At 39.4% G+C, this 27,950-nt stretch overlaps 1 protein-coding gene across 1 annotated transcript; it reads right to left on the minus strand.

Annotated features, from left to right (window-relative positions):
• On the minus strand, nt 1-27,733 carry LOC139738458 (V-type proton ATPase catalytic subunit A). Its single transcript, XM_071649082.1, has 14 exons — nt 27,652-27,733; nt 24,826-24,932; nt 20,335-20,463; nt 19,128-19,342; nt 17,517-17,654; nt 16,749-16,900; nt 12,486-12,648; nt 11,645-11,753; nt 10,118-10,240; nt 9,003-9,117; nt 8,112-8,319; nt 2,944-3,098; nt 1,958-2,129; nt 1-1,215 (listed from the first exon to the last, which is right to left on the minus strand). Exons 2-14 carry the CDS (start codon nt 24,896-24,898, stop codon nt 1,123-1,125), a joined length of 1,845 nt encoding a protein of 614 aa, XP_071505183.1. The 5' UTR covers nt 24,899-24,932; nt 27,652-27,733; the 3' UTR covers nt 1-1,122.
• Between the last annotated feature and the right edge of the window lie 217 nt (nt 27,734-27,950).

The raw sequence follows: 27,950 nt of genomic DNA on the forward strand, positions 1-27,950 counted from the left end.
GAAGGAGGATAACTATTTTCTGAATCATTCACTTACGAATTATATCAAGTCCTGTGTATTAATAATTGGCCATCATCATTCACAATACAGTTTACAAAGTAGTACTGATATACTTTACACTATTCTCTAAACTGTCACTGGAATGTTATCATGATAAGAGAGCAAAGAGGAAAAAAAAAGATAAAAAACAACAAACATACAGAAAGAAAAATCAGGAAAACAAAGTGTAGAATGATATGAAATGATATGAATAACATTGTCTGGAACATATGTCATCAGTGCACATGACACAGTGTAGATGCCCACTGTCTACTGCAGGCAATCCATATATGATAGAAATACTACACAGGGAAACAGACCAGGAAGTTCAGTTTGTTCTTGAAATGCGTATCAACAGCTGAACCAGACACAAGTTATTTACACACTCGGGCATCACAGTGTGCTAACCTTTCACTTGTCCAGAGCTTTTGGTAGAGCATGGTGTATTTATCATGTTCCATTCAGAGAGCATTGGTGAATATTCATTTTCCTCTCTTATGGAATTCATTCAACTGAAAGACAAACTGTCTACTGCCAAGCAAGAATTCCTACAACAATGGTTTTGTGTACTTCTGTATTTTACAGTGAGTAATGCATGGCACAAGATAAAACAGTGCACTTACAATTACTTAGCATTCAAATTTGCTTATAGCTGCTCCTGTACTCCAATGGTATATATCAGTTAAAACATGCCAATGCTTCACTTACACAAAGCATGCCCTTTGGGCATGCAAAAAAAAAGTAATTACAAGAACTAAAATAGCATGAAGCACGCAAAATACATCTTGCACCAAGATTGGTGTAAGAAAAATATGGAAGAAAATACTGTGAAACACAAAAATGATCCATGGGAAAAAACACGGTCTCCACATGGCCTCTTATCAATGGCCCATTGCACAATTCAGAGAAAAAGAAAGTGAGCAGAAAAGAGGGGTAAGTAATAGGGTAGCAATATAGGGGGGGGGGGGGGGGGGAGGAGGAGGCATTCCACCACCAACACCAAAGGCTAGACATGGGACTACACAAAGAATATAGATGAATTTGCTATATATATACTTGTATTCTACTGGCTCTATGTGATGTCTAGTCTTCTAGATTCCTGAAGCCTTGCTGCATTTCATCTAACAGGTCTGCAAAGTCCTGCTTGATCTTGGCCTCACCGTCTTTCACAGGGTCCTGCAAGTAATATACACCAAATGACACAGTTTTTCACCAAATGATACAACTATTGACAAAGTGAATGTTACATTTTTTGTTACATTTGCTCACGTGACTAACTGTCTTCTTTTTTTTTTTGTTGCATGCATGCATGACTCCATCTGGTGTGAAGATGCGTTGGTCACGCACATATACTGTTAGACTTTATCTGTTCTGAATGTGGCAGTCACTCATGTGGTGAATGTCAAATCTCTAAAGACTGAACAGGACAGACTAGACTAGCATAGATTAAACAAATAGGTAATTAAAAAAAAAAATCTGCAGAACTTGCACACACAAACTTGCAAACATTGTTGAAGGTATGCACGAAAGTGTACAATGAGAGTCATTTGATTCTTTTTTCTTATCTATTCTTTTGTCAGGTAATCATAGTTACTATATTTACTAAGGATGTCACTATGTACTCGGTGCGTATTTACAGAGTGGGAGGGTACTGTACATAGCTGTATAACATGTATTTCACATGACTTTTATCTGAGCAAATTTTGCATTTCAGGTGCTATTCACAAAATCATCAACACACGAAATCATTATCTCTGATCTTGACATGAAAGCAAGTACACGTGTACATTTCTCTGTTCATTATGTACTGTACTTCACGATAACAGATCTAACCACTTGCAAAATTGTTGCGAGGTCCCGATTCAATAAAACTAAGAGACTTGCTCAGTATATGGTGTACTCGATAGCAGGGACTGACCTTGAATTTCATGGAGGAGAGTTTGTACATGATGTCGCCCATGTTTTCCCTGATGATTGCCCACGTGATCTTGTTCTCGCTCTGAGCCGTACTCTCCACAGCGTGTCTGGCCATGTCGAAGAATGCCACAATGTTGCTCAGCATGCCCACCGTCTTGTAGAACGGGCAGTACCTGAGGTGGACATCAGAGTGTCCCACAATAAAAGGAAAAGAAAATCAGGACAAATTGGTCACCTTTCCCTCTGCAATACTTCACTTTGGCTGCTAGGGTCACATCAATCCATGGCCTTGAGGGAAACTTTCCAAAAACATTACTTTACTACAAAGCACACAAAAAATTAAACAAGTACATACAAAAAGTTGCATGAATACATGGGACGAGATTCTGGCTTTGCCAGACCTAAGAAGCACAAAAATGCAACTCCTCATTGCTTTGCTATTATCATTCGTTTTAATTGTCAGAATATGATGAAGGAATCGAACGTCTTTCACTTTCAATGAAGGCTCCAACTACCTTAGGCTACAATGAAGGCATTGAATACGATAGATATGCAAAACTACAAAATTCTGTTGCATTTTGGACACCTAATGGAATCAAAGTGACTGTGATAAGTCTATGAGAAAAGAGATTTCAATCGCACAACATACCTCCACCCCACATCCCCCATCCGATGGTTGTTAACACAACCACGGGACCCCTACAATTTTAAATTTGATCAAAATATCTAGCGCCATGGTAATGGCTCCTAACACCAATAAACCTCTAGATTTGTGTACTGCAGACAAGGTGCATGTATGTTCTTTTCTTCTTCTTTTTTCTTTCCTGGTGGGGGTGTTTTTTTCTTAGAGTTAATTTCAATTTGCGGGCTAAACACACAGTTCCGCAAATTGGGGTTATGATGACCAGTGGATTGAGCTGACCAAACAGTGGGCATTCACTGCCCCTGGTCTGTCAAAGAGGGCGCTGCTCTCTCTCTCTCTCTCACCTGTCGTAGGGGGAGTAACCGTTCTGCTGCAAGAAGTCGTCTTTCAGCAGCTTGGCAATCTCCAGCGTGATCTTGTCGGACTCGGCGAGGGAGCCCTTTCCGACCAGCTGGACGATCTCCGACAAGTCCTCTTCTTCCTGGAGAATCTCCCTCACCTAGGAAAGACGGAAGAGATATTGTCAGTCCGACAGACTCGGCTTCTTTCCCTCTCCATATCAGCAGCCAACATGTCATCAACGAGAAACCAGGAGTTCACATTCCCAAGTATGATTTTCCTGGCATTGCACTGAGATTTGCTATGCCTTTTGGTACGACTGCTATACAAAATGACATTTGTAAAGCAATATCACTTCATTTATATAGATTTTTACACCTTTTTGTTCAGAATTTACTGTATGTCCACTGACTAACATTGCACTCATGAATTTTGAGAAGGGAAATTATTCCCCAACATTCAAGGCTGCACTTCCCAGAAAGCTAAGACAATCCTCTTTGCTACATGTGCTTTAAACTGTCCTACTGGTACTTTTCACAAGTCTACAGCACGAATATGAAAGGATTCACATATTATGAGAGTTGGTCAAGGGAAAATTTTAATGAACAGCTCTCAAACAAACATAAGGGAAGAAAGAAAAAAAAATAAAAGGGCACTACCTGCACTTCTTGGTGTAACAAGGCACTGTTTAGTCGTGGCTTGACCCCCCCCCCCCCCTTCCCCCCCCCCCCCCCCCCCCCCCATAAAACTATAAAGACTAGTACCGCCATAAAAGTCAAAGCTTACTTTGGATTTGAGCTTCAACTGGCATCAAATTTTCCAAGAAAATAATCATGATGGCAGAAAAGGAATGAGAATGCCCCAAGGGTCTCTGGTAAGTGAGCTTATCGAAAGACATGTATGCATGATATAGCACAATCAATTGGATAAGCAACACTGTATAATTTGTGTGGAAACGTAATACATGAAATGGAATGAAATGAAATGAAATGAAATTTCATAGCAACATTTGCTCCTGTAACAATTGCTCCAAGGTCAGCTTCTGAAAGGATTCAGGGTAAGGGTTAGGTTTGTGGATAGGTTTTATATTTAGCTTAACTTGCTGATATTTCATTGGGGGCAACTGTTGCAAGAGCAAATGTCATGAAGCCATAGATACTAAGAGCAAGAAAATATTCTTCATAACAGCCCAGTTCAAACCAGCTGGGTATCTTTTCAACAGGCTTAATCCTTACAATAGGTTGTCTCCAGTTGGCATGCTCACTTTTCTTGTTGAATGGTTGAGATGTCTACAAACTCAACTGCCAAGGGGGTAGAGATTACCCAATCCCCTTTACCGTAATAATCCCCATTATATCATGACCTTCTTGTTGGCCTGGGGGGGGGGGGGGGGGGACTTTGTTACACCTGAGTGGGCTGACTAACTTACATTGGGGTCGAGTGTAAAGGATGCTTCTGGATGCCCATGAAATCAGGGGCGGATCCAGGAATTCTGTATAGGGTGGGGGAGACAAAGCAATGTGCCACTTCCAGATTAATTGGCTGACAAGCAAAGAAAGAAAAAAAACCCAAACAACCCAGGCTTCCGCGCACATTTTCTCATTTTCTCTTGCCACAAAATATTACAGGGGAGGGGGGCATGGTGCGCCCCTTTAATTTTGTTAAGGTAAGTGCCTGTGGCAGATAAAGGGGTGAAAGTGTGTACAGTGGGTATTGACCTGTTAGGTGCCTACACACTAAGGTTAACTCTTAATGTGCCAGACCCAAAACCCCTAACGTGCCAGACGTTTTTACCCAACGCCAGAAAGTTTGCGAACTGGATTGACAATGAAATTTAAAACTGCCATATCTTTGAAACTATTGTCTGTTTTAAATTGAGTTCTTCACAACAAATATCAAGAAATGATTGCTCTTTCGTGTCATGTAGTCAGTTTGCTGTAATATTATCTGAACCTGAAATATTGAAGAAATAATCGATATCATTAAAAAATTATTACATTTTTTTGTGTAGTATGGAAAGAAAGAGTCAGGCATGATTTTTCTTCAATAGAACGCTCCCTTGACTCTGAGAAAGTTTTAGAGCTACATTTCCTCTTTCAAATGATAACAAATTTGTCTTCTAGAGTTGTATAATTCCAAAGATATTGGCAGTTCAATTTGTCTTTATAATTTCATTTTCTGTCTCGGTAATTCATTCCCAAATCTGTGTCCTTTAGTCCCAGATCCTGTATTTGAAACTCAAGTAAATCCCGCGTCGAGTCCTGGAAGAGTGTCTTTTGTCCACTTGAGAAGGAAGCACCCACTAATCCTTCTTTTGTCTCTACTACGGCCGGGCGTACTCTATTGAAATCGGCAGGCCTTTCTACGTGAGGAGTTTGTGCTCGTGCAATTCCTTGGTTTACAAGTCTACTTTCCGTCCACTGTACATGTACATAGGCAAGAACAAAAGCGTGTTCTTCTTTTGTATAAGCTAGCGAGGGGACGATTAGTGAAGTTCACTGTCCAAGACAAAAGGATGAAAGACTTGACCGACGAACGAACGCTTTACCCTATTTTAAGGACAAAATGAAAGCCGCTCCCGCAGGAGAGCGCCCAAGCAGAACAATGCGAGTGGAAACGCATAGACAACACACGCAGATTCAGTAGCATACACACGCGTGATTTATCAATGAGACATATGATCTATACACATCTCACTGAGGGTGCGCTCTCTGCGGATTTTCCCGACGCGAAAAAAATAGATCTAGCTGAAAAATCACGCATTTACTCAAAATTTTTCAATGTAAGCATACTCATATTTTCAGTGGAAACGATGGATATGCTAATCAGCTACCAGTACATGTAAATGGCAGTTTCTTGTTGTAACGCGTTTTGGTACCACAAGAACTTAAATGACCAATGTTTTTTGCGCTCTTCTTGGTCGCTGATCAGCGACCATGGCACGTCAGGACTAAGGTCGCCGTTCGGCGACCATGGCACGTTAAGAGTTAACTATGTTCCATGAGCAATCAGTAATTCATCAAAACTGGACAGAGATGTAAAGTTACCAAGCCCACTCACGTGTAGTAGTGTGCTAGTTGGTAAAGAGCCCCATCACAAATAATACTGCAACGCTGTATCCGTCATATATTTCGCGTAGCTTTTATTCTTGCAAATTTTGCAAGTCTGGTGCATTTCAAGAATTTAAAAACACGCAAACATATTAACTCTGATTTCAAAATGAAAAAGATATTCATACATACATTTCTCCATTTATCACTGTACTCCAAGATTGTGACTAATGTGAGTTTAACAACTCCAGAAATAACATGCATTTCCCATAGACGCCTGCCCGAGTATACTCCGGACTCGTCTTCGAAGTGAAAGGAGTAAATCATCCTGGTGGAGTTGTGCAATACCAATATCATATTCCTACATACGTTTCCCTACTACAATGTAATTAATGACTGGGGTATACCTGTCCTACCTCCACTGCATAGGAAGAGAGATGACTATCACTACAAGGTGGACACACTAACTCTCATCTTTTATGGCCTACATAAATATATCACACATGGATGAATAGTGCAGGTACTACCCTTTCCTACTGCATTGAGCTGTAACATGATAGGACATGCTGCCATGAAGTACACTGCATTTGGTGTATGCTGCTTCTTTAGCCAATACACATCAAACTTGTCCATGGTTCTAATAGCCCTTTAGCATCCTGGTTCCACATACCATTAACCTCAACTCACCATTAAAAAAAAAGACCAGGAAATTCCACACTAATCTTGAGAATTCAATCAATAAGCTATTTCTTAGCGCCCCTTTGCACAAGAGCAGAAAAATTCATTCGTACCATCTAGTATGTTGTTTTCCTTAATTCAATGAGAGCAGTATCTATGATGTACTGTAATGATTATTCATGCAATCCCTATAAATGGTGCATGCCACCACATCCACCGGACAGCAATGCAGCATTCTTTAAAGCTCTATATTTGGCAATACCGTGGACTCCATTATTACGAAGTCCTTGGGACCGGTCGCTTTCTTTCGTTATATCGAAATAAAATGAACCACTTCACTGGGTTAGCACTCTGCTCTTTGGTATTAAAGGAATGCAGTAGGGTCTTTTACAGTCATATTAAGCTGTAAATAACTCACACCTATACCTGCATTTAATGTCCTATAGTAGGGACAATGAACAAAGCACAACAAAGGTCTAATAGCACATTTAATACTCAACAAAAAGGGGTTATGAAGCCTCCTATAGCTGTCTCGAGCAACAGACAAAAGGTGATCAGATCAGGTCCGATAAGGTCAGGTTCTGAAACCACCTACAGGGGCTGGTTTCAGAGCATGCCATTGCAGCCTTTGATGCAGTATAAACACTAGGGGGTATGAGAAGCCGCTTTCTAGTCAACCCGGAAGTTATCACTGAAGGTCATCGCCTGCTGACATAAACAACCAAGTTATCGCGACCAATCCCCACTGATAAAACTCATGCAATTTGCATACTTCTGTGAAAAAGCCTGGGCCATGTATCAGAGGGGAGGAGCTGGTTGGAACGGTTGGGCCAGTTGGGCCTGCTAGGGCCTGCTTTTTGTGAGCAGTATAAACAGACGAGAGGCAACTTTCTCAGAGCTGGATTTAGAGTCTCCTCAAGGAGGCTCTGAAACCCGCTAGCAATATACTGTATGTCTCCCAAAAATTTACAATCAGATTTTCGCATTGATATCACGAAATATAATTTAACTGTCTAAATTCTACTTCAGGGTCTTAAAATATAACATCTTGGCTCTATTTTGCAGAAAACCCCAGTCAATTTGGTTAAGCAGTCACAGAGAAATGTGGATTGTTGTAAAGCATGTCAGGAGTCTGATTCTTCCAAGTTTAGCACTTGGATGCTCTTATGTGTAAACACAATAGACAGAACTTGGAGGGAAGAGATTCCTGACATGCTCCACAAAATTCCTTGTTTCTCTTTGACCACTTGAAGCAAATCGAATGAGGTTTTCTGTAAGATGTGGGCAATGAGTTATAGTTTTGTACCCTGAAATTGTATTTGAATTGATTCACTATTTTTAAAGTTATCGTTGCGGAGGGTCCCGTTGTAATTTTTTTTTTTTTTTTTTTTTTGGGGGGGGGGGGGGGGGGGGGGACATACTGTATATGAGGTATGAATTCTTACCTTTGTCCTCAGGGGCACAAATTCGGAGTAGTTCTTGTCATAGAAGTCGTCTAGCGCCCTCATGTACTTGGAGTAGCTGATGAGCCAGTTGATGGACGGGAAGTGCTTGCGCTGGGCCAGCTTCTTGTCTAGACCCCAGAACACCTGGACGATACCCAGAGTGGCCGAAGTCACAGGATCAGAGAAGTCACCTCCAGGGGGCGACACACTACAAAGGGAGGAAAAAGAATAATATTAATTCCAGTAAATGCAGAGAAAACATATTCATTGTCATGACTCCTTCCTTTTTTCTTTCTTCCCCTTTTTATTCTTTATCAGTTTTTCAACTGATTCTTTTATTCATTCTATTCTTTTCTAGTTTGTGCTCGTTTCTGGTAAGTTTTTTTCATCAATGTTTTATATGTAGACAGTAAGTTGCGTGGACAAGACAGTCCCATGAAATATCATTATGGACAAAACTTTTCATTAAAAAATCACTTTTGTCATGACAATGGGCAAAAGCATGCTGAAAGCTTTGTGTCAAGAAATGTTACACAAAAGACAAAAGTGACCTTTCATACAAATTTGACACTATATATATATTTTTTTTTTTCTATGCTGTCAAGGCACAAAAGAGTACCTACTAGGATACACCACATTTGCTTCAATGTGAGATCTATCAGTGTCAAGGAAACCATAGTATGATTGATGTACCAACAATGAAAATGGTCAAAACTTCTAGCATCATATACCCTGATAATGCTGAAATTTTTCCTGATCTGTTGTTCTATGTCCAAGCTGCTAACCTGCCGTGGTTAAAAGCCCCCTAATGTAACATCTCTTAGGGTGTATAAGGACAGCTCATATGAAAGCATCCCATGATACACAAGAATGACTGCAGTGCAAACTCACGCTCCTACGATGCTGACACTGCCCTCACGGCTTGGGTTTCCCATGCACTTGACGCGACCAGCTCTCTCGTAAAACGACGCCAGGCGGGCACCTAGGTACGCAGGATATCCACTGTCTGTGGATCAAATAAATAGGACAGAAACAATGTGAATATCAACTCTACAGTGGCTCTAATTCTAATAATATTATCAATATTATTACTGTTGTTATTGCTGATGTTATTGTTATAATTATTATTATAATTACAATTACAATTACAATTATAACTATAATAATAATAATAATAATAACAGTTATAATAATAATAATAATAATAATAATAACAATAATAATGATGACGATGATGATAATAATAATAATAATAATAATTATTATTATTATTATCATTATTATCATTATTATCATTATTATCATTATCATCATTATCATTATCATTATCATTATCATTATCATTATCATTATCATTATCATTACCATTATCATTATTATTATTATTATAGTTGTTGTTGTTATTATTATTATTATTATTATTATTATTATTATTATTATCAGTATAACTTTTTTTTTGGGGGGGGGGGGCATTTCAACACAAAATACAAACAGAAAATCACATTACATAACACCAAGATTGTGGTGATTCTAGTCTGGAATTCCAAGTGAGGACATGCTGAATGAAATGTTCACTTTGAAATCACAAACACCTATCAAATGATCTTGGCTTTCCATCAGTCAGAACTCTAACAAGTATGATTTGTATTTCCTTTACTCCAATATATTTCCCACATGGATTTCTGTACTACCAGACCTTGAGCTACTTCAGATCCCATTTTAATGAAACCTCAGCAATTAAGTTTCTTTCATTCTACCTGATCTTTCAAAGCGAACTTTACCGGGTGGGGGATGCACCCCAAGACAACACTGAGCAGATCATAGCAATCCACACCCCAGAAGTTCCTCTCTTCAACTACAGATCATGAAAATCATTTTTGGTATCCTTGTGATGTTATGCCTGCATCATAAATATGCTTCATTGATGACTTCCCTTCATTCGTGTTTAGGAATGCTCACAAAGATAGAGCTGTCATTGCAAGGTTGCTGACTTTCGGTATGCTTACCAGCCGGCATTTCAGCCAGACGGCCAGAGATTTCACGAAGAGCCTCGGCCCATCGAGAGGTGGAGTCCGCCATCATGGACACGTTGTAACCCTGATCACGGAAGTACTCAGATAGCGTCACACCTGTCAGAAAAAAAACAAAGGAGAAGGGGAATATTAACACAACACGAGCATCCAAGCCAGAGACTCCAACTCTCCCGGTTTCGACCGCGCCCATTTTTGCTGAATCTCCCGTTCTCCCGCTTGAGATTTAGTTTCTCCCGCTTGAAATGATTTCTTACTTAATTTCAAATGTTGCATGTTGAAAAATAAGCCTTAGATAGCATGAGAGAGCATCTCGAACACTAGACGCAAGGAACTTCGCGCTTGTGATGTGCCCTTCACGCACATCAAGTTGGAGTCTCCCGTTTGCTAGGGGTTTCAGGCAGAAGAATCTCCAGATCAGAAGGTGCTTGGGGTTGGAGTCTCTGCCAAGCAAATCTAAATTTTTAAACTTTAAAAGTTTTAAACTCTATCTATAATATCTTTCTCTTTGTCAAGTTTAAAAACATACAATTACATTTATCAGCAATAAGAGAGAAAACCCTTCCCCCATCCATGACAAAAAGTGTGAATTCACTCACCAAATGCCTAAAAGTGAAACAAAAATGTGTAACATGTCACCTTTCCTTTGTGCACAAAGCATAATTTATATCAATATAATAATATGCAATATCTGTACAACTTTAGAATGTTATGTTGCAGCTGATCGTGCGTTGCAATTGCCCCGGAGAACAAGGGGGAAAAAACAGTAAAAATTGACAACTATAAAGGATGACATAAGGTAGACTGTGCAAGTTGACAAGCACAATGACAGACATTAAACTAGCTTTTCTTGTTGGTGATGTTGATGGTGGTTTGCATGTCAGTTTTGTCTTTGTTCTCTTCATTTACAGAATGCTGGCTAGTCTCCATTCAAGACCGCAACCACTTTTGTGGTTTTGCTTGTGAGCTAACTTGGAGATAAAAGAGGTAGGCAGGGAGATAGAAAAAGAAAAAGAAAGAGATAGAGAGAGAACGAGATATACTATAAAAGTGGATATTTTCGTCGGCGTATTTTTTCACGCTTGGCCGGGTAAGATGAATTTCACCTGTTTTCAATTCTGCAGAGTCAAGACATCAACTACCGGAACAGTCATATGACAAGCAAATACTGTAAAACGAGAAATGTTCTCGTGCATTTTAATTTCGCGAATTTCGCGAGCGCCAAGATTCGCGAAATTAAAATGCACGCAAAATTTCTCATCTACACTATATGCATTGAACGAAAGAGGCAATTCGCGAAAATTTCTTGCCGCGAAAAAGGCCGTTGGCGCCAATTCGCGAAAATTTCATGCCGCGAATATATCATGTTTTACAGTATATTCATGTGCTTTTATTTTCATGCTACTTTCCTGTTGCGAAATATACGAAAATTTCAACACTGCGAAAATGTCCACTTTCACAGTAGGCAGGCAGACAGACTGACAGACAGACAGACAGACATACCGGTGTAGATGGAGGCCTCTCTGGCAGCCACAGGCATGTTGGAGGTGTTTGCTACCAATGTTGTTCTCTTCATAATGGACTCTGTCTTCCCTCCAATCTCCACAGTCAGCTGTAAGGGGTATCATTAGCATATTAATTTTCTCAATCTTATTTCTATGGCATCAACAATTCTCCCTGTCTTTGAGTTTACGAAGATTTATCAGTACCTTGGCTAGTGGCAATTTTTCCTGCCACCTCCATAAGAATTACATTAAATACTGTATACACTGAAATTTATGTTGTGCTCCATTTTTGCGAAGCTTGCTTATAGGCTCCTGATCGGAAAGTTACAATGTACAAAAAATATGTACGCAAATGAAAACGAAAATTCTGCCCAGCAAACACTGTTTCTTTCAAGCTGACTAGCATTGCAATATCAAGTGAATACTATAAGTGGAGCCCAAATGACATCTATCAACAGCGGGCCCTGGCCTGGTGAAGATACTAGAAGTACTAGTATTTCAAACATGTCACATTTTTTTCTGAATGATAGCATTAAGTTTTGTTTTAGTGAGAAGACCACAAAGCGTAAAACTATCGAACCAAGATAAATGTCTGATTAACTGCCATATGTGAAAATATCTGTACATGAAAATATCAGCGAGTGCAGTATGTGACGGAAGGATTTATAAATGGACAGAGAATTTATATACAAAAGAGCATAAATAAAGAAGAAAAGATATTTCTCACATATCACTGTACTTTAATCTTATCTTAAAAAACAAAACAAAAATAAATTACCAAAAAAGTACATATGGAAAAAACCAAGAAGAGAAGTACAGCTGTTCTCTCAATAGCTCACCTCAGGAAAGTCCCTGAGTACCTCAGACATCTCGTTGCCACGCTCACCGCATCCCACATATACGATGACGTCACTGTTGGAGTACTTAGAGAGGGACTGTGAGATAACGGTCTTGCCACACCCAAAGGCCCCTGGGATAGCCGTAGTTCCGCCTTGCACACACCTGAAAAGTAGGCAAAAGTGGGATGAAGTGCCAAGGAGATGTATTTCAGGGAAGAAACATCTGACTTGGCTATACTGATTGTTGTTACACATATAACACATAGACCAACACTACTTTCACTGGATTTGTTTGTTTGAGGTTATTCTCCCCCCCCCCCCCCCCCCCCCCGAAAAGAAAAAAATCTACATCTTCATTGATTTTTTAGCACATCACTGAACAACACAGACAGAGAACAATGTGTGGGGGGGGGGGGAATAAAAAATCCACTCAATTTGGACAGCTTTATCAGACATATGGAAAAGTACACAATATATTTTCCTATTAGTCAATTGACAACTTCACCCCCATTAGGTTTGTTATGACTGTTTCATGTTTCCTCAGAGCAAAATATAACAAAGTCACAGAGCAGCTGTTAAAACATTATGTGCTGGTGGTAACTTGAAGAGTGGCACAGGGTGCACAGGAAGTGTCAAACGTTCACAGTTCACAATCTAGAATAATGGCAAATATGGTATCATTGCTGGTAATGCAAGAAATGATGATCTTTGTAAATGCAACTTGTGATTTTTACAGGAACATTGCTCTTTCCTTCAATACATTACTTGTATAGATGGTTACATACCCTCATCATACATGTATATCCATCTATCTTTATCTGATCTCTTCTATGTAAAGCCCTACTTCCTAACCCCACCTCATCCCACTCTTATTTATGCAGTCCCCAATCATGTAAGGGCAGCCAAGGGTGGTTCAGTGATTTTTGAGAGCTGCAGCAACAGACAGCTCAAGGCTTTGCTTCCATCTACACTACTTCAAGCATGGATGCATGCATGCCACCTTTAGCCGGTTTTCTAGAATTCAAACTCTACTCTTTGACACTTCCTCTCAACTCCACATCGTTCCTGACGCTACCATTGGCACAATTTGTTTGAACACGAGTATGCTCCTCAGACAGGCAGGTATAATACAGGTGTGAACTCTCTGACACACTTGTCTGTTGAAAAATAGTGCTCCCATTGTTTTGATAAGATCTCTGCAGGGGATAAACTAAAAACAAGCATGTGTAGGATGACCGAGGAATGACCAAGGGAAGCAGCAGTCTAGCTTGTTTTTAAACTTTTGTTCTCCCGTTCATCCAGATTGTACTACCAAAATTATACTGTTCTGTTGGCATGCGCTTGCCGCAAGCTGAAAGCTAGTGCTCACTAGGGCCGAGTTTATCTAATTTTAGTATGCGTTTCAAATGGCGTTTACAAAGGTGGTTAGAGAAGTGATTCTCAGGGCGCTGCGTTTATCGAACCATCACACAATCACAATTTGAGTGTTGTCACTGCACAGCTGCTTTGGGCTGTTTGACCCAGGGGAAACAGAGGTCAATTAAGGAGCCTGTTTTTTTGTAACCGGCGGTGTGTCACCAAATATGGGCAATTCCACGATAACACCGTGACACTTTTGAGTATAATTTCACTCATCAAATGTAAATAATAATCAAAATGTAACACTTGAGAAAAATTTTTTATTGTGTATCTATGCATATCGTCATAAGCAATTTTGAAAACAAAAGAAAGGAAGAAAAACTGCTGTGGTAAATGAGTTATGCAAGATTAATTACCACTGTAACACCTTGACTCAAAATGGACATGGGTTTTTGTGCACTTCCTTTACTGACAAAACTCTGTGAAGTTAATGAACATTTTGATAAGTGGATGTGTTCATTGGATGTACTAGAGACTCAATGACAATAATGAAGTAAAATTTGATTAAAGAATCAATTGACAGGAAAACTATGACATAGATTTTAAATAAGTGCACCGTAACACCGTGACTGTAACACCGTGACCTCTGAAATGTGTGTAGAAAACCTATGGAGAATCCTGTTGTCTTACTTTCAGCTCATAGTGTTTCTCCATTAGGTAGAATGAAATGATGATTCATGATGAATGTTTGACATCACAGTATAACACTTCCAGATAAAACAGAAAATTATTGAAATCATAACAGATTAACAAAAACAACAAAGTAAAGAAAAACTTTGCACTGTAACGCCGTGACATGTCATATACGTTTGTACACGTTACAGTCAGGAACACTGCTCTTTCAGTAAAATATACTTTATGTTTTGAGACATAATTCACTCTATCATCATTGAAAGCTTGTTAAATATTTCTGAGTGAACTTTTAGTGTTTACAACTACTCTTTAAAAGTCCAATTTGAATATTAAAAGATGACATACACATTTGAAACTTTGATTTTAATACCTTTGGTTACAAAGCCAGGTGAACCCACTTAGCAATTTCAGTAGCAATAAAAAGAATTATTCAAGCAATTTGTGTGGTACAAAATGTACCATAATTATTATTCTTTTTCAAAGATGTACTGGAAAATGAACATGTACATAAAAATGATTACAATGCAAATTCTCATTCATACACGTAAATCCTAGTGAGTGTGGCTCTTTTAATGGTGAAACTTGTAAGATTGTGCACAGCACCATGCACAGGAAAGTAGTATTCCAGTGAGATTAACTTTTGGTGGACACATCGATCTAGCTTCAGTATGTTCGAAGTAATTCTTTAGGATACCAGGGATGCTGCAGCAAGATTTCAGACTGTTTATCATGTTAGGAACACATCTGAGTCTACAAAAGAAGAGTCAAACCATGTGATAAAATGGTCAATTATGATAGAAATATTAAACAAAGGGTATTAACTCAACTGAAACTGTTGTCTTTACCGTAATTAAAAGTTCCAAACCTTCAGAAATGTTTGCTCTGGATAGTTATGAATCTGGTAGGTGGTACGCTGTGAGTGGACTGCTTCCATTTTAACCCACCATGTGCTCTGAGTGTTGATTGGCATATCAAACCCCACTGCATTGTAAACACAGTTCTCGATTTTTGGCACAGAAAGGGTTAAAATTGCATGATGCTGGCAACAAGTACAGGGGATAATCTTTGTGGATATGTAGCTTGACCCATCTGTTATGAACAATCCTTGAAAAACCTCTATCTTTTGAGTAAATGTGACAGAGAAATCAGATGGTCACTTCAACAGTTAATTATCATGTGTAATCCGGTATGTGTCCTGTGTTATTGCAATGCAAGTCACGGTGTTATAGTCACGGTGTTACAGTTACTGTAACACCGTGACACATTTTAATCAGCTTCAATTAATAAACAAAATGAGTTACCATCATTTTAGTACTTGTATATGGTAGCTACATGTGGTCATGATTTGGGCTATCAAAATAAACCCTTTTGTGTCTGTAATTTTCAAACAATACTAAAAACATCAGTTTTTACCGTAACACCGTGACATTATTGATGATCGTATTTGCGATGTTCGCTGAAGCTTAACACATAGAAAATCTTGCACTTTGATGATTTGGTAATAATGTTCAACCCTTAAACTCTAAAAACAAAGGCAAAGTTTGTGTTTCTCCTTTTTCATTTTCTCATGCTACATTCATTTAACTTCATTATATTTTTCAGATAATTATGTCAAATTTAATTATGCTGATTTTATGCACATATTTAGCAAAGTTAATGATGAAATTTTTGAACAAGATGGTCAAATATGAAAAATTCAGTCCTTAAGTTTTCATTTGATACCAAAATTAATGAGATTTGACTATTTTGAAAATTTGATGGTCATGTCCACTTTATCGTGGAATTGCCCATATGCCTTCTTTATTCACGCACATACAATGGGTAGAATTAGAAAACACAAATGGCGCGTGCTTTTCTCCACAACCAGAAATGCTGAAAGTTGATCTGGGCAGCTTGGAGAAAATGTGTTTTAAAATGGCATTGCCTTCTACTCACACAAAGTCTCAAACAAGTTTCAAATTGCCATTTTACTTTGTTTGGTAATTTAAAACTTGGTGTTTGTAAATGCAACTGAAAACAAGGTTGTGTGTTTATCAATCACCTGAAAATGCATTGAACGCTGCAATTAGGCCTTAGAACCTTTTAGATATCAAACGCACCCTAGATCTCTTGCAGAGGGAGTGCCATGGTGAAAAGGGCTTGGGCGTACCTCTTGGGAATAAAAAAGACACCAGTCTTGAACCAAGACCAGCGAGATAGATGTACACTTACGGAAAGAGGGCGTCAAGCACTCTCTGCCCGGTCAGCAGGGGATAGTTTGCAGGCAGCTTCTCCGAAACTGGACGGATGGTTCGCACGGGCCACACCTGCAGCATGGTATGCTTGGTCTTCTCACCATCAAACTCCGTCTCCAAGACGACGTCCTGACCAATCAGATGACCAATCAACAAAGTCAACATCCTCAAAAATATTGTTTGATTCATATATTTTATCATTAGTCAGCTGAGAATCAACATGGCTTGAGGTTCACAAAAATAAGATAAGAGGGGATTCGATCAACTCTAGATGGATGATATCATACTTGCAAGACTGTGATGAGGCATTTTAGCACAGTGCAGTAACATGCAAAAATGTGAGAATGTAACATTCTAATCACCATGCTAAACACTGACACGCTGAATATGTGAAAACTTGCATGTGACAAAGTTAGGTAAGTCTGCATTCATACTAAAAATTTGGCCTAGGATTTACATCTTGTTACAGTTTATTCACACTGGTCAAATTTTCATATATAAGGCTAAGAATGCACCACTAATTATCTGGAACCCGATACAGGTAGCTGCAAAGGCCCTAAGTGGGCTCCAGACCTCGGCTATAGTAGGATCATCACATCTCACATTGTCATTATGCAGAGATAACATATAGCTGGAAGTGGTGGCTACTCAGGACAGCTGTGACTTTCTGAATATGAAAGTTTATTTGACGACATGTGGCGAATTGCTGCTTCTGTTCGAATGTGCTAGTGATTGAAATGCTTACGGTGATGTCGTAGGAGCCTGCCTCTGCGATCCAGGTGACGGTGCCACGTGCCTTGGGGGGAAGCATCAGGCGGTGTTCAATCAGGGTGTTCTCTGGCACCAGGCCGTAGAAATCACCTCCTGTGATGTGGCTTCCAGCCTGAATGGGTATAGATAGGAAGGCAGATGGGGTAAAATGATGTCAGGGCTTCAAAGGATATAACACTGGACTTTTCCACATAGCAATTTCTCTCAAGAAATGCTAAAGCAGGTGCACCATTTTCTTCTCACCTCAAAACAAAAGACATAAACAACACAAAGCAAGAATAAAGTCAAATTTAGGTGAATTTACTTAAAGTTTCCAATCTAACCAAATTAATATGGCAAATTTATTCATGTGACAACCTGAAAGAACCTCACTCTACAATGTATGAGTCAGGCATAATGATCAATATATTTCAGGGAAGTATTGCATTTAAAATGTGTGTTCAGCCATTAACTGGTGGACATGTTTGCAATTTGAGTGTCAGCATGCAGGGATACACACGTAACGAGATACTGTAAACTACATTGTACACTCCCCAATCTAATTCAAGGGTCGTACCCCTTGGCCATCCCTACCAAATGGCATGAGTGTAATTCTAATATTGTTCATATTCCTTCAGCATTCATCCTTGTTAGAACAAAAAGTGTTGATATTTGGCTCGGGGTATGGTACTGCTGGAAAAAAAAAATAATCTTTTTAACCTATTGGCACTTAATTTTACTTTTCATGTCTCATGCTATGTTCTCCATTTTCTTCCACAGAAAATGTTCCATGAAGAGGTCTCTACGATCTATGATGAAAATCCACTGGGCAGGGATTATTCAGCAATACACGTAACATGACATAAGAGAGTTAATATGGGATGCGTTGAGAAAATTCTGCAATTTCAGTGGTTGAGAGCTGTGCATTGATTTCTACAGGTCACATGTTCTATATCAAATCCAATAATTATTACAGTCACTAACATCACGCGCATGATTGAAAAGAACAGACCTCTTGAAAAATTTTGTCCACCATTCTATAAAAGAGATAGATGATGCACAAGTTTTTCCGTGCATCAGTAGGAATAGTGTGCAGGTAACTATAGAATCTAGTCTAAACCCACTCTATTGGCTGTGCCTAATGGGTTAAAGGGGATGGCTAGTAACCGATCAGTGGGAATCAGTGGGAATGCTGAGGGATGATTGTTACAATCCTTGTGGGATTCATTTAAGAGTACATTATATATCTACTGTTGTGTGATAATTATTTGCTTCAGAACGGTCTCATATTCAAGTAATGTGCAGATTAATGCCCCATCACTGACCAGGCATGCTAACCTGGAAACATTAAATTGCACATTACTTGAATATGAGACCATTCTGAAATCAAATAATTTTCACACAACGATAGAAATATAATGTACTCTTAAATGAATACCACAAGGATTGGAACAATCATCCTCCAGCATTCCCACTGATTCCCACTGATCAGTTACTAGCCATCCCCTTTAAACAATTCCATAGTTACCTTGTACACTCAATGTCTATCGACATACTCAGACCTGTGCATCATCTGTGTAATAAGAAAAGACAGAGGATTGCATACCCGGATTCCTGGGTAGGGTTTAAAGTCCCACTTCTTGGTGCGGCTGAGGGCCTTGACGTTGATCCCGCGGGGGATGTAGATACTGTCGGTCAGGTCATTGATGTCCTGCAGAGGTCGCTGGATTCCGTCGAAGATGTTCCCCATAATGCCCGGTCCGAGCTCTACGGACAGCGGCTTGCCGGACCTCAGCACTGGGTCACCCACGGTGACACCAGCTGGAATGGTCAAAATGTTTCATTAAGGAAATATCTTCACTTTAGGCACCCACTTTGTAGGATCTGGAACTCATAGAAATTAGGACTTCAATGAAGATAGTAGAAGTAAGAAAATAAGGGGAAACTAGGAGTGCATGAGTATTACCTTTGTACAATACAAAGGAAGAACTACAAATAGTCAAAGGCAGAATAGAGCACAATGCATAAACCAAATGAGACACTCAGTTCACAAGTACAATGCATAATGTTTGACTTAATCACTGGTTCCATATTTAGCTAATCTGGTATAATTTCGCCTTCTGGTTGGTAGCAAATATTACCCAGAGATGAGTCAATTGGAGTAGAAGTCTTGGTAGCATGGGGATTCAAGGGTGATCCAATCTATTCGCTGCCCACAGGGGTACATACCCATCACTGAATAGCACTGGTCAGCGAATACGTGTATCAAAGTGTACGCTTATCGGTGACAGTTGAATCCAGTTGACGTTCTGGGCTCTGAGTATACATGTATTTAGAGATCAGTGGTAATTCTGTACACAATTTGGGATTCTCCAATACACTGTAAAAGTGGAAATTTTTGCTGCATTGAAATTTTCGCGCATTCCAAGCAACCATTAACTAGCGCGAAAATAAAAGCATGCAAATATTTTTTCTTGCCATACGTTCCAGTAGTTGATGTCTTGATTCCGCAGAATTAATAACACCCAAAACTCTTCTCACCCTGCCAAGTGTGAAAAAATTAGTCTCGTGAAAATATCCACTTTTACAATATCTGGACGGGACCAGCCTTCCCATGCTTATAAATCCCAATGCCACATGGTCTTTAAGGCATCGAAGAAAGAAGCTTCACATCAAATCACTTCCAACGCGTCAAATGATGGTAATAGAAAGGCATGCCTAAACATTCATTCTTACATACACTGACATGCTTAAATCTCTCTACAAAGCATATTAGGGGGCAGTAATCCATCACATTTCTGGAGAAAGGATACAAGTCTCCTCATAGACCTGGATGGTAGCCATGTCTCCCTCCAGTCGGATGATCTCTCCCACCAGCTCGCTGTGGCCGACACGCACCAGCTCGTACATGGCTGCTCCCGACATGCGTTCAGCCGTCACCACTGTCAAACAAGAGTGATTGAAGAGGTGAAAGGTCACATTCAACCAACCTGCATTCAACTTGTCATTCTCATTCTCAAATGCAAAATGATGCATGGCAGTATGGAGCAAAAATAAATCTGAAACCCTTCTTCAATGCTCAGGGCACACACAAAAGATGTCAGTCCTGTCGGCATGAAAATGTGAAGTAAACTGTACAAATGAACCACAGCATCTAACAACTCAAACTTGGGTGGTACTCACTTCTGATATATTAAATGTGTTATTTCCACTCCATGGTTTTATTAGAAAAGGCCTGCAGTGGCACAGTGTACATGGCTCCAGTGAAGTTTTTGGGGTATTGAGCATCCTTTGAAGCCTTGATCAATTTGTACACAGTGCATGAAACATGTAATCTCTTTATTGAAGCCCTAAATCAAGATTTGCAATCAAACATCTCTTGTTAGTTTTCTAGACACTAATGTGGACACTCCTCTTACCCATATTTAGCATCCAGAACAGCATCCAGCCTTACTATCATTCATTCACTGCCAAATCACTATGATAATCACAAATCATCCCCTCCCCAAAAGCAAAGACTAAATGGAATTATAACCATCATTTTCAACCCACCATCATTTTCAACCAAGCTTATTAATACCTACCCTTTCTAATAATATAAACTCATCACAGTGTGCTTACAGTTTGTTAGTGACAACGACACACTACCACATCAATTACGTCAAGTACCAGTAAAATTTCATCAAAGTTTAGAGACACTCAATTCATGTCTGGTTGTGCCTTTTTTTCCCCTGAATTCTTTCCTTTTTGTTTGTGTAAACAATATCAATGCTATTTCCATTGCTTATTACTATACTGACATTCATGCAAATCATCATGACATCACATTAGTATTCAAGTGTCACTTTACTTTTACCGCATGTCCCCACAAAAAAAATTACAACGGGACCCAATGCAATGATATCTTTAAAAATAGTGAATCAATCCAAATACAAATTCAGGGTACGAAACTATAACTCATTGCCCACATCTTACAGAAAACCCCAATCGATTTGCTTCAGATCAAAGAGAAATAAGGAATTTTGTAGAGGATGTCAAGAACCTCTTCCCTCCAAGTTCTGTCTATTGTATTCACACACAAAAGCATCGAAGTGCTAAACTTGGAAGAATCAGACTCATGACATGCTTTATGACAACATTCCACATTTCTCTGTGACTACTTAACCAAATTGAATGGGGTTTTCTGCAAAATAGAACTAAGATGTTATATTTTAAGACCCTGAAGTATCATTTAGACAGTTTAATCATATTGAGTGTTATCAATGCCAAAATTTGATTGTATTTTTTTTTTTTGGGGGGGGGGGGGGGGACATACTGTATAGAAGGGAAGGGAGAGGAAGAATAAATATTAACTGTTTAATGGCATGTCATCCATTCATATGCAAATGATAGAAGATAGAAGATCACAACTGAACCCTGCTGAAAGTATGCCGAGTCAAAATGAGATCTAAAAGACTTTACAGATTCTGCGACTGATTTCTCTCACTGCATCAACCAGTTTCAGTTAGTTCATTCAACGTTTTGCTGCCACACTCTTGAAAATCAAACTACCTTGGTTAACTAATGTGCACAGTCTTTTCTGGACCAAATCTGCCCTTCAAAATTTCTGAATAATGTTCTGGAGTGGATGTGCACAGAAATGTCCTTTGATGCTTTTGCTGAAAACTCAGTGAACATCATCTTGCCTGCAGCCTTACATTCCCCACTCTCTAGGTGCATGACTACAAGTTGCATGTATTCTATTAACTTATCAGCACTATGCATTTGAACCATCTTGAAATCATGCCCAGAATGTCAGGAATTGGAATGGAAAATAAAGCTATACAGGCTGAGAACAGTGAAGAGTTGTTACACACTGTACAGTCTAATTTCAAGTCTGCTCCAAGTCAAGTTGTACCCCCATGACTAGTACTTAAAGTAACAGAGGAAACAGAGAAACAGTGCCCCCCCCCCCCCCCCCATGACCCGATGAACCACAAGGACAAATTTTGCTATAGTTCACTGTCATTGGTGCTAACATGACAGGGTACATATGCCACTAATAATCTAATAATAAAACCAATTCCTTCTTTTTTCCATGATCACGGTGCTTGAAATCACAAAATGAATCTAATGCCATTGTTTGCATTGATTTACGCTGTATCACAACTAGACAAATTTATCATATGAAATCCCTCGATCTCCATTTGTCGCATCATTCCATCTGTGACGTGCCCCTTTCTTCAAAGAATGTATGATGTATCTATGAGAATTAACTTGGGTCCAGGATTTGCACTGTGACCCTCGCAGCAGTCAATACTAGTGAAGCACAGTTAAGAAATAACAGTAAACTGCCAGTGTTTCTTTATACTCAATCTCCATAGGGAGCAAATAAACCATTAAGTGAATAGTGACTTGAAGGAGACTAGCAATGCATGCCTGGGATGTGAGTAAAAGCTAGAGCTGGAGGGCGGTGGATAGAGCAACCAGTCATTCCTGGCTGCCACATCCTCAGCGAGCAAAAAGGAAACCAAAAGTACAGATTCTGCTTATTTCCTGTGAGGAAACCTAGGTGGGTTACATGATTGAGTATTCGTTCATTGACCAATGTACAGTATAAAAACATACACATATACACGCATGTACATCTATCTACACACATAAACATGAAAGTACAAATTGTAGACGCAGGGGCATGAATCTCAAAGACATTGAAAGTACTCTGAACATATGCATGGAGTTGGAAATATGTTGAAAGCATGGAATAGGAGGGAGATACACATTGTATCAGAGTAGGCCTACAGCTAGCTTTGCAGGAGAGTAGCCTACACATAAATTTGTGTAAGGGTTGGGGTGATGCATGCAGTATGGGGGTAGGCTAGGCTCTAAAAACCAATAGACTGCTTACCAAAACAAACAAATGCAAATCTAACTCTCATCATGGTGCACTGTAAATACACCGATCTTTTGATTGCAAAGCATGTTTTTCTTAAAGGTACTTTGTAACTACTCAGTAGGAAAGTCCTAAATGTGAGCATTGTATGGGGAAAGGTCCAATTTACCTTTGGGAGCAGTGAGTTCAAAAATGTTCAAAATACCTGGTAACATGTCTGTTGTATCACAAAACATCCTACCATAAAAATTTTTAGCAATAAAGCCCAAAATATAAGGAGATATCAGTGTTTTTCTCGATAAACCGTAACAGTAGACGGTTTAGTCTGGAAACATTTTCATTTTAGGTATTGTTCACATTTTGTGTATTTAACAACACTTAACGTCGATCATATGGATTCAAATTTTTACAGTGGTTGTTTCTTGTATCTGTAACTCACATTTTAGAACTATTTTAAACACTAATGCTGGGTTTTTGTTTCATCTGCATATGGTAAATTATGCCTTTAAAGCATGTTGTAGAAGCAGAGTAGCAGAAGGAAATCTTATTTTGTTTGTTTCTTCACAACAGAAAACAAAAGTATGATCAATCTGATCTGAACTTAATCAGGGTCTATTCCAAACTAAACCATGTCATCATAACTACACCTTTTTTTATAATTGTTGCTATTTTGGTATGAATTCATCTTTGGATGATTTTATCTCTTATACACCTCTGCTGGTAATTTCATGTGATGCTGTTTTCTAAATTGTATCTATAAGTAGTGCAGATAAAAACAAATACTATGATAATAATTACTAGCAATTATGAAAAAGATAATGTGATTGAATGAAAATTAAATTAGGGAGATCGACTCACAGTGATGGCTAATATAAAATTCACTAGTTCAGCGGAAAGTCACAAACTGTAACATGCTTCATTTTGTTGCAGGGACAGGCCAAATTTAATACCAACCTAAATCTTATTTGTGATATCAGAGGGGAAATCTCTTATCACTTCAGCCATCATGATTTGACACAAATCATTAGGGCCTACACATGATACATACTACAGTGAATCATTCAATCAAATAGTAAAGTCTGATAACTTTTTAAAAACTATGTTTAAATCTAATGAATAACTAAAAAATCAGTGGAGAACACAGAATGAAACCAATAAAAAGCAGGAATGCTGAATCCAACACTGCACATTGGCACTGGTCCGACAGTCCCTGACCAGTAAAAATCATTTTCGGACCAGTAACTTATTTTAGGAATGGACCAGTAAAAAATGGAACTGGGCACCTACTGGTCAAACAGACAGGTCCGATCAGTACTGTAGAAAAAAATGGGTTAGTGTGTAACCCTGCTGTAACAGAAACAAAGACCAAACAAACAATGAACAAATTAACAAACTGTGAGGTAAATACACAAGGTTCCTTATTGAGACTTACCAGGTCCTGATACAGCGTACACGTAGCCATACAGACTCTCCTTCTCTGCATCTCTCACTTTTGGAAGTTCCATGATGACTCCCTCTAACCAACTTGTTCTCTGTTAACTTTCATATTAAAATAGCAAAACACAAATAAACACAACGATATTGTATTAAAGTCGGTTGTGGATATGGATAGGTTCTTGCAATGCTAGCAACTCCTTTCATCCATCTTTTTTACTGTTATAAGAAAAAAATGCAAAGGTCTGGTATAATGCTTTGGATATGATTGTTGTATCACAGAAAACTCTATTATAAAACTTAAAAGTGATTTGAGCTAGATGACTATTGATATATTGTATGACCATGTGAGTACCATTCTGTACCACCATGAAGGAATAGGGCAGAGCTTGCATGCAATGTCTGATTGCACTAGAAAGCATGAAAAGGAATTCCAAGAGAAAACGTCTGGATCTGAACAAAACACATGATGTTGGTTTGGTGCACTGATGAATTCTTAAAGCCCTTTACAACAGCTCAGCTGACTTTTGGTATCTTCACTAGACACTGTGAGATCTAGTATGTGTACATAGTATGACTCCTGAGGAATTGTGTGATTGGTTCTGTAAAAGTTCATTTCCAAATTTATATTCCAGTTCAAATTATTTCAACAAACTTTCAAGCAGCTCAACATGCATGCAAAGTAAACACATGTAAATTACATGTAGACCTAGGCCTATGTCTTGTGAGAGCTATCCATAGCCTACAAGGTAACATGTACGTTACAAAAACCAGTAACTATGTATTATTACAATGATACACTTGTAAATAAGTTGTAGGTGCTGTTACTCAGTGTTACAGTGCAATTTGAATTAAGAATGCAAATATAGATCTATCCACAAGGACAACGACAACATCATCATGATCAGGACATTGATCATGCCTGCTGATACCGTACTACATAAAATTACATATTTTATTTGTTTATTATGCACTTGTCAATGTAATGACGCACCCCACTACCCCCGGACATGGGTGCGTCATGGGTGCGTCATGGTCATTTTTTGACTGACCACACAGGGTTTTTGACGCACCCCCACAGTCACTTTTTGACGGACCACACGGGGTTTTTGACGAACACCACAGTCACTTTTTTGACGGACAACACGGGGTTTTTGACGAACACCTACTGTAGGTCACTTTTTTGACGGACATCCTCGGTACATTTGACGCACCCCCGTAAATACTGAAAGGATTTTTGCATACGCTTTATTCAAGCAATTTCATTTTCTTTCGGTTCGTAAACACAATTTGTCAAAGTCTCGGCAAGTTTCCCTTACCCTGGCCCTGTAAGCACCGTGCCGTCATTCACCGTACATCACTCTGCTGCTACGATATTCTGAATGTATGTGCATGCAATCCATAGTCACCTGACTTGTCTGCAGATGCGCTGTATGTGCGCGGCCATTTCTAGTCCGGTTGAATGCAACACATGGACGATGTACAAATGTACGTTCGATGAGGAATAACGAGCACGCTGCTCACTTGCGAATTGCACAGCGTTTAGCGAGCGACCCGACTTGCCTGCTACTGCAAGTACAGGTACGCGTCCGCACCACGGAACGGTATACCAAAGATCGTATACGGAATTCCGTATACGATCTTTGATTTTATTATTTAGTACTGTGAGATTGAAATCGTTGTCGCTAAACAGTCCGTCTGGCTTGAGATTGAGTATGCGTGATTTCATGAGTTTGTTGGAAAGAAAATGTGAGGAGAAAGGGTGGCTTTTAAATCATTTGCTTGCCAGATTCGGGCATGCATTTTTCCCTCTTAGGCCTACTCCAAAACGCTTCCCGACTTTGATTTTCACTTGCCGCGGGAAAGCGCTCACTGTAAACTCGCGGTACGTACGTGTATCCAGTACTGCTGGTAGCGTGCAAAAATGCGTGCAGTTTTCCATAGCCAAGTGCATACCATGACGCACCCCTCGGTTCAGAATAATGCGTGTTATTTTCCATAGCCAAGTGACGTACCATGACGCACCCCTCGGTCAAAAATTTGACGACAATGATGGGATTTTGACGCACCTCTCGGTCAAAAATTTGACGGACATAGCTGGTAAAATGACGCACACCTGGGTCACAAATTTGACGGACCAAACGAGGAAATGACGCACCCATGTCCGGGGGTAGTGGGGTGAGTCATTACATTGACAAGTGCATTAGGGCCTACTGTCAATTACAAATGAATGAAACCTAGTACTTCAGTACTACAACTTACAAGTGTACAACATTGTTTGTACAAACAGGATCATGGCAAATAATTTAGAAATTAGAGTTTACAATAAACCAACTAAATTTTTAATTTAGGCCAAACAAGTTAACCATGTTAACTGTTGTAGTGTTAGATTAGAATCTGCAACTGTACAATCAGACAGAATGAGTGCATCGTCTAATTCATTCCCCAAAGAAAGTCCAAACAAAGAAAACGGGTAAATTTTCAAACTAAATTAAATAGACTTGACAACTCCAGACTATACAACAATGCAGAAATCAAGAAAATCCCTACAAAAAAAAAAAGAAAAAAGAAAATTGCGTCGGTCAACTCCACAGCCAGCCAGGGCAGGCCAGGCAAAAGCAACGAGGCTAACGTACCTTTTACGTAGCTTTTCACCTCTCGTCTTTAGTGCCCGAGTGGGTCTTGTGTGCCCAATCGTGACCGTGTTGTACATGTAGACCCCTCCACGAACTAGCAAGGGGAGGGAGGTTCCACTTGTCACTGTACAAAACTCTTGTGCTTAGAAATGATCTCGTGTTAATTCAACTCACTTGAACTTACTCACCTTAAAGCAAAATGACAGAAGAGTGGTTGGGTAATTTCTCCTTGATTCTGCCCTGTCGTCCACCCCAGGTGTAGAAGCTTCGCTCACAGCAGTTTTTTCGCCCCTGAGCACTCCTCTCCTATCCGAAAGCAAGCACACAAGATCGTGTCGTCGGTCATGGGATGATGACCCCCTATGCAGTGCAGCGACACAGGTGGAAGTCGCATGCATATGTAGCACTGATGTGATCACATACACACAGATTACACACGTAGAGAACGAGCTGCATTCATACACGCGCAGCCGAAGAGGTTGCACAG

The sequence above is a fragment of the Diadema antillarum genome, unplaced genomic scaffold (assembly GCF_040938485.1).
Source record: "Diadema antillarum isolate AM-2024a unplaced genomic scaffold, OU_Dant_1.0 seq00000743_RagTag, whole genome shotgun sequence".
In the NCBI taxonomy this organism is placed as follows: Eukaryota; Metazoa; Echinodermata; class Echinoidea; order Diadematoida; family Diadematidae; genus Diadema; species Diadema antillarum.

What these genes read in the sequence shown, in the direction of transcription:
- LOC139738458 (XM_071649082.1), bottom strand. Translation starts at nt 24,898, where the DNA reads ATGGAACTTCCAAAAGTGAGAGATGCAGAGAAGGAGAGTCTGTATGGC. An exon ending in GTACGCTGTATCAGGACCTG is followed by an intron (nt 20,464 to 24,825) that starts GTAAGTCTCAAT and finishes CTTGTTTGACAG; the next exon opens with TGGTGACGGCTGAACGCATG. An exon ending in CCAGGTCTATGAGGAGACTT is followed by an intron (nt 19,343 to 20,334) that starts GTATCCTTTCTC and finishes TGACCATTCCAG; the next exon opens with CTGGTGTCACCGTGGGTGAC.